General features: G+C 41.9%; 1 protein-coding gene across 1 annotated transcript in view; it reads right to left on the reverse strand.

The window, feature by feature from the left end:
- The window catches only part of AGT (angiotensinogen), a 120,061-nt gene extending 108,309 nt beyond the window's left edge, over nt 1-11,752 (reverse strand). Inside the window, exon 1 of the mRNA XM_073671439.1 lies at nt 11,598-11,752. Within this exon, the coding sequence (XP_073527540.1) occupies nt 11,598-11,610 (13 nt within the window). The 5' untranslated portion in view covers nt 11,611-11,752. The remainder of the gene's footprint in view (nt 1-11,597) is intronic.
- Nucleotides 11,753-12,586: the final 834 nt, after the last annotated feature.

Below are 12,586 nucleotides of genomic sequence, written 5' to 3' on the forward strand. Positions count from 1 at the left end.
CAACCAAGGCGTACAGGTGAGAGAGACGCAACTCCAATCCAGCAGAGGCAGGGGAACACTGTCAACGTTCTGGGACAGTTTTCTGAGACCCGCCCAGCTTACAGGCCCTGAGGCGCGGGGTACTCTCAGAAGGAGTGGAAAGTTTCAAAAGATGGTGAAGGAGTACCTTGCCGTCCGTACCAGCGTCTTCCGTGATTCCTCTGTGCTTTTTAATTATTGGGTATCCAAGCTGGACACTTGGAATGAACTTGCTCAGTACGCCTTGGAGGTCCTGGCCAGCCCTGCCGCTAGCGTGTTATCGGAGCGTGTTTTTAGTGCCGCTGGGGCAATTATAACTGATAAGCGCACTCGCCTATCAACTGACAATGCTGACAAGCTGACCCTTATCAAAATGAACAAGGGCTGGATTGGGCCAGACTTCTCATCACCACCAAATGACAGCAGAGTAACAAAGTCAAATCCACTGTGTTGATTCGGGAGGTGTATTACCATGCACCGCTTCACACCCACACATGGGTATATGCTTCCTCATTTCGGCTGTATTTTGCTCTTCTCCTTATCCTCAGCCTCCACCACCACTATACCACCAGGGTGACCGTGGTCCGTGTTGCCAGCATTGCAAGTTCCTCCATCCTAATTTTTGGCAGCTTGGAAGGCATAGGCAAAGACTATGGGAGACCGACTCCCCAATAATGGAAATAATGTTTTTAATATGCTGTACTGCATGGCTCCTGTAAGGGGTATTAAAACCGTCTTGTTAAGCTACTGTGACCTCCACGTCTCTTCCAAGGGGCATTAATACCGTCTTGTTAAGCTACTGTGACCTCCACATCTCTTCCACGGGGCATTGATATTGTCTTTTTATTTCACTGCGACCTCCACCACTCTTCCAAGAGGCATTAAAACCGTCTTGTTAAGCTACTGTGACCTCCACGTCTCTTCCACGGGGCATTGATATTGTCTTTTTATTCCACTGCGACCTCCACCACTCTTCCAAGGGGCATTGATATTGTCTTTTTATTCCACTGCGACCTCCACCACTCTTCCAAGGGGCATTAAAACCGTATTGTTAAGCTACTGCGACCTCCACCACTCTTCCAAGGGGCATTGATATTGTCTTTTTATTCCACTGTAACCTCCACCACTCTTCCAAGGGGCATTAAAACCGTCTTGTTAAGCTACTGTGACCTCCACCACTCTTCCACGGGGCATTGATATTGTCTTTTTATTCCACTTTAACCTCCACCACTCTTCCAAGGGGCATTGAAATGTTGTTTTTAATTACCTCTAACCTCCACGACTCTTCCAACGTGCATTGCATTTCCTCCTAATTTTAGTCAGCTTTTGCTTTTCAATGCATAGGCGAACACTAAGGGAGACCCACTCCCCAATAATGGGTAGAAGGTTTTTAGTACGCTGTAATCCATGTCTGTTTCAAGGGGCATTGCAGTTCCTCATAATTTTTGGAAAGACTTCCATTCACTGCTTAGGCCAACAGTGTACAGGAGACCCAGTTGCTATAAATGGAAAAAACAGTTTAGTTAAGGCCCTCTGACCTCCATGTCATTTCCAAGGGGCATTGGAGTGCCTCGAAATTTTGGTAGGCATTGCACTCACTGTATGCCCTATAACTGTGTAGCCGAACCGCTCCTTTTGGTACAGAAACATATCCTACAAGACATGTGTGGTTGACTGGCCTGATATTGATGTGAATCGTCCCTGTTCCTCCTGCTCTTTCTCCTTTGCCACCACCTCATCTATCATTCATCACCTGAAGCTTTGTTTTAACGGGAGTCATAGAACTGGCAGTAAAAATTCCAGCAATCCTCGGAGGAGGTAGGATATGCTCCAAAACGCTGACCACCTCAGGCCTAGCCGCTACTACATACATGCGCTTACTTTCCAAGGAACAGAAAGCTAAGGAGATGGATGGCCTCATGATCATGAATAATTTACTCATTGTGTAGTAGGCTGACCACTGCTGCTGTCTACCTTCTGAACTTTGTGTTGAAGCCTGATTGACCCAGGACCCGCAATCCTCTATGTCTGGAGGACGTGTTGCATCCCAGTGTCCAACTGTGTCCTGGCTTCCACAATATTAACCCAGTGTGAAGGCGTCAGTGAGATAGACCATCCCTGGCCACATTTACTTGTCCACGTGTTTGTGGTTAGGCTGTCCTTCAAATAGGGGCGGCTGGGGATCGAGTAAGGACACCCGGCCGCCGGGCGGCTGGGGACTGAGTATGGATACCAGGCCGCCGACGCAGCCATGACGTGGTGGCCAGATTCCCCCTCCACGTGCCTAAAAGGCCCAATTTCAAGTGCAAGCAAGCAAGCAAGCAGTATGGTATTGCAGCCTGGGGGTGGGTGGGTGGTTGGCTGCATACTTGCGCTTGCATTGCAAGGAATTGGGGAGGTACAATTGAACACTGCCCTGGAACAAGGACTTGCACGGGGATAGTTGCAAGTCTGCATCTTCTGATGCGGCAAGGATCACTTCTGATGTGCACACTTTTAGGCAGTGACCTGGGTGTCAGAGATGCTTCCAGGGGTCTTCCCCATGCTGTTACCATGTCTTTTCAGCACTGTATGCACGTGTCACACAGCACATGGCCAGATAAGGTTGTAAAATGTTAAAATGACATTTCCCGGTGAATGCATTTGTGACGGTTGAAAGCAATACAAAAGTGCAAAAACGCATAAAAAATGCTATTTGTAAACATAGCCCAAGATGTGGATGAGTATTTTTGTTTTTGGTTATTTATTTTACCTTATACACAAGTCTTTACCCTGGAAAGGATGTTCCTTAACATATTTCACAGGAAAACCGTTTCAGTCTCGTTTTTGAACGTTTTATTGTGAGCCCGTAAAATGGGCTTAATACCTCTGACCACGTTGTTGACAGCAGTGACCTGGGGGTCAGAAATGCTTCCTGGGGCGATCCCCATGCTGTCCCCATGTCATTTGAGCACTGTCACTATCGTTTTGGGCACTCTTTAGGCTTTCTACAGACTGCCGGAGGTGCCGCCGCAAAAATGCTTGGGTCTCCCATAGACTAACATTGGGCTCATTGCTTGGGTCGAGCACCCAAGTATCACAGTGAGCTCGGCCTGAGCTTCGAGCACCCGAGCATTTTAGTGCTCGCTCAACACTAGTACTGACCCATCTTCTGTTGGGTCTTTTATGCCGAAGGGGGAGACCTGCCCACACACCCCCTGTGATGACCTCACGTGGGCTGGGCTCAAGCCTTCATATTTTTATTAGAATCTTTAACTTCTGGGATAACTTATCGCTGGTTGATCGCATAAGCTTGCAAGTGACGCCATGTTATCCATTATGAATTTACCTTTCTTTAGAGACCACACATGACATAGCTGCGATCTGTTATTTTGCAGTTTTGCATTACTGCTCACCAGAGGGGCATACAGATATGGAAAATTATGCATATTGTTCCTTGGCTGACCCTGCCACTAAAAATATGAACCCCATTATTATCGGAGGTATTGAACTTTAGATATTCCATGTTTTGTGTCGGTGCCGGACAGACTGTAGATTTCTGTTGAACTCTTTTGAAGCCAGGGACTACATCTTTCTCACCTAGGTGTAAATTTATCGCCGGCCTGTGCCACTGGAAAATACACTGGCATGTTGATTGGGTTAGTAGCTCCCTTTGTGCTAGCATCTGCCCATTAGCCACTTCTCACGTGTGCTAATTTGCAGAGAGACAGCTCTTTAGATTGTCAGCTTTTCTACTCTGACAAATGGTAGATAGGGAAGGAGGAATGAGGGGTTTCAGGGAGAGAGAAAAATCCTTAATATTTTCTTAATATTTTATGACAATTAGAAATAAATTCTCTTTACCTTTGACCCTTTCAAGAGAACTTGTTACTCTTTTAGAGAATCCTATAAATAACTCAATTTGGAATATGAAGAATATCTACTCAATTTTAAATTCTGATATCTCATTAGAAAAACTGAATTATATGTGGAGATGGGAAAAAGATCTAAATAATCATTTCCTCCTAGATAAATGAAAAAAAGCGGTGGAACTAGCATACAAATCTTCTATTAGTGCAAACCTACATGAAAATTATTTTAAAATTTTATCTAGGTGGTTCTACTCCCCCACTAGACTTAACATCGCATTTCCTGATCAATCCGATTTATGCTGGAGGAATTGTGGTCAAAGAAGCAAGCTTCTTCACATATTCTGGGAATGTCCAAAACTTTCGATACTTAGGAGAGAGGTCTCTTTACTATTGAATAAAATCAATGAGTCTTCCATAAATATCTCTGCCCAATTAGCTCTCCTTTTTCTGGAAGCAGATGACCTCCCTCATCGTATCACAATTTTGGCAAAAAATGTAGAAAAAAAAAAATCGCAATTTTTAATCTTTATGTCATTAAAACAGTTAATCATGCAGTACAAAATAATAAACAACATTTACCATATGTCTACTTTACATCTACATCATTTTAGTTTGTTAGAATGTTAGAGGGATTAAAAGTTTAGCAGCAATTTCTCAATTTTCAATAAATTTACAAGACCTGTTTCTATAGGGAACTACTCAGATTGCAATGGACTTTGAGTGGCCTATATATTGGAAACTCCCCAAAAGTGATACTATTTTAAAAACCACACCCCTCAAATGCTTCAAAACTGTTGTCAGGAATTCTTTTTTTTAACCCTGCAGGTGCTACACAAGAATTAATGCAAAGTGGAATGAAAAAAAAAAATTTTAATTTTACCTCTAAAATATTGCTTTAGCCCCAATTTTTTCACTTTTGCAAGAGGTAGCATCAAAAAGTGAACCACACAGTTTGCTACCCACTTTTTGAGCGCAGCGATACCCCACATGTAGTCAAAAAGTTCTGCTTGGACAAACGGCAGGGCTCGGAGTGGAAGAAGCACAATTTGAATTTTGGAACACAAATTGGCTGAAATAGATTTCAGGCGACATATCACATTTGCAGGGCCTCCAATGTACTTTAACAGCAAGAACCCCCACAAATGACCCCATTTTAGAAACTAAACCCTTCAAGGATTTTATCCATGGGTATAGTGAGGATTTTAAACCTAAAAGTACTACACAGAATCAGTGTTGAGCTCAAGTGCACACTACTCGAGTTTGTATCGGGTGATTGGGTATGCACAGAGTATCGCGGGTGCTCGAGTGACATGCTCAAGTACCCAACCCGCATGTTTTGAGGCTGTTAGACACCCAAAAAACACCCAGGGATTGCCTGTATATGGCAGGCAATCCCCGCATGTTTTCTTTGGCTGTCTAACAGCCGTGAAACATGTGGGCCTGGTACTCAAGCATGTCACTCAAGCAACCGCTATACTTGGTGTATACTCGAGCACCAAATGCAAACTCAAGTAGCGGACACTTGCGCTCCACACTAGTCGTCATATCGTCTTTTTTTTTACTTTTTAAAAAACCCTAACCCTAAGCCCTAACTTTAAACCCAACCCTAACCACAACCTTAACCCTAGAGCCCAACCCCAACCTCAACACTAACCACAACCCCTAACACTAAGCACAACCCTAGAGCCCAATCCTAACCCATGACCCTAAGCTGAACTCTAACCTCAACACTAACCGCAACCCTAAGCTCAACCTTAGAGTCCAACCCTAACTCCAATCCTAAGCCCAACCCTAAGCCCAATTGTAACCACAACCATAAACCAAACCCTAACCCCTACCACTAATCCCAACCCTCAGTCCAGCTGTAACCCCAACTTTAACCCATAACCCCAACCCGAATTCTAACCCTAACCGCAACAGTAACCTCAACCCTCACACTAACTCTAACCCCAACCCTAACCCTTAATACCATCCCTAACCTTAAGCCCAACCTTAACCCTGTCGCCCAACCCAAACCTCAATCCTAAACCGAATCCTAAGCTCAACTCTGAGCCCAACCCTAAGCTCATCCTTAACCACTACCATAAGCCCAACCCTAACCCCTACCCCAACCTTAAACCAAAGCTCTAACCCTAAACCCAACCCTAACGGCAAAAAATGAAAGAAATAAAAATGCTAAAATAATACTAATTATTCTGACTAATGGGGTGACACAGGTTGGGTTATTTTCTAATTATTGGCTTTTGATCACTGTGATAGGGTCTACCACAGTGATCAATCTCTTGTTTTATTAGTCACGGTCTGCTATTTGCCTTATTGGTTTATTGCAACAAGTTTGTGTTTGCTAATAAACTTAATTTACATTGGGGGTTGCATAGTTTTGATTTCAACAGTAAACAATAGTTTATCTAAAATAGTTTTTTTGTAGGTGCCAGAAACAGAGCTCCCTCTATTAATTTGTTCAAGATGGCCATTGTACCTTGAAGATATTTTAACTGATAACTCGTCTTTTTATTGGTAATGATACCCTCAAAATGTTAATCCAGTAACAAAAATATAAAAGCACATAACTAATAAAATTAAAGTAAGTCTTATATACAGAAGTCAGAATCACTTTCTATGTTAAAGGGAACTTGTCATCTGAAAAAAAAAACACTATTAACCTGCAGATATGGGGTTAATCTGCAGGTCAATAGTGTTCTAAACCTGCTTGGTGCTACCACTTAGAGCATACATGTCAAACTATGGCCCACTGGGTGATTATATTTAGCCCGCGACACCAGAACCGCCACCCCTATGTGGGGCCATTATACTGTATGGAGGACTATGTGAGGCCCATTATACTGTATGGAGAACTATGTGAAGCCCATTATACTGTATGGAGGACTATGTGGGGCCATTATACTGTATGGAGGACTATGTGAGGCCCATTATACTGTCTGGAGAGCTATGTGAGGCCTATTATACTGTACTAAGGACTAAGTGGGGCCCATTATTTTGTATGGAGGACTATGTGGGGCCCATTATACTGTATACTGGTTGGCCCACAACTTTGTTAAATTTTTTCATTTTGGCCCTCTTGTGTGTTTGAGTTTGAGATTCCTGACTTAGAGGCTTACTACCGGGAAGAAATTAACTTTATTCCTGCTAGCAGTGTTCGGTGTTCAGTCACCGCTCTGTGTATAGAGAGTGGCAGCTGTAACAACGTCCCCAGCACTGACTGACAGCTGGCTTATCATTGGGGTCGGCTGTCAGTCAGTGCTTGCAGCACGGTTACAGCTGTGGCAAAAAGGGCGAGCGTGCCGGGAGGAATAAAATTTATTTCGTCCTTTTAATGGGGCTATTAGTGTGGACACTGGGCAGCTTCAGAATGGGTTAATCTGCAGGTTAATAGCGTTTTTTTCACGTGACAGATTCCCTTTAAAGTAGACCTGTCACCGTGACTCACCAAAAATCCATCGACGTTCTTAAAAAAATAAAAATGTGTTCTATGCACTATGCATGAGCCCGAAGTCTATTTTACAATGTAAGTCTATGGAGCCTTGTTCTGATGCTCCTTAGGTTTACACTGTAAAAGTCACTGATGCGTCAGGCAGAGCGCAGCATGACCTGTATAATCTACAGAGCGGTGACGTCACAGAGAAGAACAGGGTCAGACACCGGAGAGCGCAGCGGTATGTCAGTATATTAATATGCTCACACTACATTACATGCACATACACACATTTAATGAATAAAACAAATTAGTGGGAGTGCTTCTTTAAAGGGGTCAACATTAGATGATAGAATGCCTACCTGCAATATGTATAGAAATACTAGTGATGTAGGCTATCCTGGCTGCGCTGCTGATGTGAAGGAATCCCAGAACTGGATGTAGCAAAATGCGTTTCTGGGTCTGACTGATCCCTTCATCAGGCATATTTAATTTCTATTCAGTTGTATAAAGACAAGATGGATCCGTCGTCTTCTGCAGGTTTGGCAGCAGCAGCTTGCATTTGAATGCCCTGTCAATAAGGTGAGCACGCTAATGTTTTATGCCTTTTCCATCTACCCATTACATTATTACTCTGAATGTTTTTCCTTTCTATTGGAGTGTACAGACCTGCAATATGTGGCACTAGGTAGCCAGCCCTCTTCTTGCTAACATGCATACCTTTCTCCAAGGGAGCATTGCTTGGTCTATACAGTAGTGTTCAAAATAATAGCAGTGTGTTCAAAAACAGGAGTTAAGCACAAAATCTTTATACTAGTTTTTATTTCCATGCATTGGGAACATTGCACTCTGTTTTCTAATTCAAAACATGAAGAGAAATGTAAACTACTTTAAAGAAACCAAAAAAAGAACATTAGGCTGTTAAAAAAAAAAAGTACATGTGAGTATGTAAAGACAAATGCAGACACTGCTATTTTTTTGAGGATTTAGTATTCCTTTGATTCACTAACCTAATATTTAGTTATATACCCACAGTTTTTTAGAACTTCTTCACATCTATGTTGCATAGAGTCTACCAACTTCTGGCACCTGTCAACTGTTATTCCAGCCGAAGATGCTTTGACTACATCCCACAAGTTTTTGGCATTTGTTGGCTTTGCCTCAGAAACAGCATTTTTGATGTCACCCCACAAGTATTCTATCAATTTAAAGTCTGGGGATTGGGCTGGCCACTTCATAACCTCAATTTTGTTGGACTGGAACCAAGATTTTGTTCGTTTGCTGGTTTGTTTAGGGTCGTTGTCTTGTTGAAACACCCATTTCAAGGGCATATCCTCTTCAGCGTAAGGCAACAGGACCTCTTCAAGTATTTTAATATATGCAAACTGGTCCATGATCCCTGGTATGTGGTAAATAGGTCCGGCACCATAATAAGAGAAACATGCCCATATCATGATGCTTGCTTTACTGTCTTCAGAGTGTACTGTGGCTTGAAGGCAGAGTTTGGGGGTCGTCTGATGAACTGTCTGCGGCCCTTGGACCCAAAAAGACCAATTTTACTTTCATCAGTCCACAAAAAGTTTCTCCATTTCTCTTTAGGCCAGTTGATATGTTCTTTGGCAAATTGTATCCAATTCAGTACACATCTTTTTTTTTTTTTTTTTTTTAACAGTGGGACTTTGTGGGGACTTCTTGCTCAGAGATTATCTTCACACAAGTGTCTTCTAACTGTCACAGTACTCACAGGTAACTTGAGACTGTCTTTGATCATCATGGAGCTGATCATTGGCTGAGCCTTTGTCATTCGAATGGTAGTCTTCTGTTTTGTTCCACGTCTCTCTGGTTTTGCTTTCCATTTTAAAGCATTGGAGATCATTTTAGCTGAACAGACTATCATTGTCTGCACTTGTTTACAAGTTTTACCCTCTCCAATCAACTTTTTAATCAAACCCATACTTCTCAGGCTTTCAAGGAGAAATGCATGTACAACTTGTGCTGGCTTCACCCATAAATAAGGGCCACCTGATTCATACCCGGTTCTTCACAGAATGATTGACCTCACCAATTGAACTCCACGCTGCTATTATTTTGAACACCCCCCCTTTCAATTAATTATTCACATTCACAGACTTAAAAACATGCAGATCATGAATGCTCAGTCTCTTGGTTTTCTTAGAATCTACTGCATCAACTGGTAAATTGTTTGACATGTGGTAATATCATTTATACCAAAAACAGTGATTAATCTGGTCATATTGGACTGCTATTATTTTGAATACTACTGTAAGTCTCATCTTGGCAGTCGCCACAAGAAAATAAATCCCATAATCTTTATTTTGTGACTAGTCTACCACATAAAAAAATACACATGGAATACTGCATTGTAGTTTTCATGCCTGACATTACAGCAATCTCGATAGTCTGACAAAGCCCCCCCATACATATTACATTTCAGCCGAATGATTGATGGGCAGACTGCCATCTGCCCGAACTCTCCAACAGTGGCTTATGAAAAACAAAAGGATGGGACAAATGTTTTTGTAGCTCACATCAGCTATGCTGTGTTGATTGGGATAAGTTTAGCAAAAGTCAGGATTTTAGTTAAAGCTACTGTGCCTGTGTAAGTCTCGATAACGCAGGAGAGTTACTACACACATGCAGAGGCAAGGGGCTCTGTATTCTTCTGCCATTCTCTGGGATCTGGGGGAAGAGCTGTACTCTAACACTTGGGTATTAATAGTAGATGTCATTTCTTTGAAAGCCAACTTTCAGTGGACATCTGCAGTCACTCTACTGTGCACTGCAATGATGATTCTCCGGCGTCAGCAGCTGGTGTTCACGTGACCTCAAGTATGTTATTTGCGTACCTCCGGCCACATTCTGACTAGACGTGTCTGGCCTCGCTAATTACTCTTGCATTGAGCCAGGCTGTGCACGTCTAGTCGGTACGTGACCACATGTATGCAAATTACATACTTGCTGTCATGCACCCACCACTAGAAAATCCTCGCAACGCGCAATTTGTGAGGATTCACGAGTCTGCAGTCACAGAGTGATTTCTACTCTAAAGCTGAACAACCCCTTTAAGCTAAAATAGGTTAGGATATAAAAACAACTTTTTACTATATAGGATTGTTTCTTCTTAATAGCATGCAAAAAACTAAATGGCATTGTGCCCTCCCGACAGATCGCAAGAACGAAATTAAGGAAAACCTTTTGATCAATTCCATGAGATTATAGCACAGTATACAATAGCACCGATGAAGCTGTGACTGTATCATAAAGGTCAAAAGGGGGAATTTACTATTAGCGTTTCATATGCTAGTCATGGACAGAAGCCCTTTGGAGCAGGACGTGCCAAATCTATTAAGAAGTGTCCGCCTTTTTATAAACCTGGTGCTGATTGGGCTTTCTTTGCATTACATACTGAAATCTACATTAGCCTCTATTACAATTTTCTGTAGTAAATTATAGTCTTTAGGGTTATGGTAGTTCCCATGCAGTTTTTAGAACCATTGCATAAGATATATAAAATAATAAAATCACTAGGTATTGTGCAAAACAGACATGTGCCGAAATTAGTGTTTTTGTTCCCTGCCAGAATATGGAAGCAAGTAGCCTAATAACATTTCTCCAATGTATCTGAAGTTGCTTAGGAAAGTACAGCAGTCCATTGGGACTGGACCTGGGAAGCCAACAGTCCCACAATGTGCCATTAACACAAATCCTGTTGTAATGGTTACTACCTGGCAGAAATAATAAATGTGGCTGTTTTTTCCCACGAAGCATCATCTCTGCAGGGTTGGACAAAGGATTAACATCTTTCTTTTCCACAGGTGGGCTGACTATTTAACCGAGTACAAGTTAAAAATTTCAGAGGAACCAATTACAAGCAAAGGCATATAATACAGTTGTGGCCAAAAGCTTGGTTTATCCATTGATCTATGTTCAATGCAGTCAATTATATCGGCAAGACTCATCTAATCATGCACAGCCAAACCTTTTCTGATGTATATAGTATTATTTGCCTCAGCAGCAGCTCAATCATTGTAATGCTGAATATAGATATCAGCATCGGGGTCCCAGAACATGCCACTGTCATTTGCATGGGACTTCTACAACTTGCTGAGCATGCCATTTACATATATCCATGAGCCCCTCAGTGTTGATTTTAATCAATTGTGAGCTACTTGTCTCACCGTGCGGATACATGTATAAAAGTTGATCTAAAGGTTATCTAAACTCTGAATACAATTTTGGAGTATACCTCATTTTAATATTAGATCAGTACATACCTTTTGCTAACATGCTCCGGTTTGGACTTGTTCTTGAAATCTGGATCAAGCAGAGATGTCGCTTCAGATATTATATCAGCCGTTGCATAACCTCAGTTGCTCATTAACCCATCGGTACGGGCCCCACTCTGTTCAGAATGTTCTGTGACCACTCGCTGTTCTTTATTTACATTTTGTGTGGCCACCAACATGGCCCATCTGCACTCGGACTCCAGGCAGGAACAAGGATTTCATCATATATTGACCTCTTTGCTTCATAATAAAGCAGTAAGACACAAAAAGTAAGCAAACAAGTGAGACTTTGCGTGTTATTGGAAAAGCAGGAGGTTTAACATCTGTTTCCTATGGAGTAGTAATGTAAGTTCAGTCTGTATTAAGTGGTTATCATCATGTAGAAACCATTATTTGCAAACACAGATGGAAACGGTTTTTCTGTTTTTATTACAAAACTTTAAAAAGGTCACATGAAGTTACTTTTTGTCAGGAGTGGAAAAAATTACAAATATTTATTCAAGCAATGATAACCAAAACCTGAAAATTCAGGTCTAAAGGCAGTTCTAGCATCGAATCAAAGTCCTCCACATGGGTTTCCAGCAAGCGTAGATCAATAGACAGATTGCAAAGGTGCTTGAAGTGTGTTTGCCAGTTTTTTTGTGCATCAATGTCTATTTCAGGTGGACTCCAAGTGGAATCCGCCTATTAAAGCCTATTAAAGCTCCCCATACAGAGAACATAACGCACAGCGATGCCAAAGCGACATTGCTGTGTACATGCTCCGTATCATCTCACATCTTTTAACAGCTTCAGGGTTCAGAAACCCTGAAGAAGTAAAAGTAGTAACATGCTTATTCTTTAGACATCTACCGCAATGATGTCACCTGCTCCCTATATATCATAGCATACATTAGTATTAATGTACAGGTGCACATACAGGTGCATCTCACAAAATTAGATAATCATCAAAAAGTTAATTTATTTCAGTTCTTCAA

This window comes from Phyllobates terribilis, unplaced genomic scaffold (assembly GCF_046119375.1).
Source record: "Phyllobates terribilis strain yellow unplaced genomic scaffold, ASM4611937v1 Scaffold_3__8_contigs__length_932513732, whole genome shotgun sequence".
Taxonomy (NCBI): domain Eukaryota; kingdom Metazoa; phylum Chordata; class Amphibia; order Anura; family Dendrobatidae; genus Phyllobates; species Phyllobates terribilis.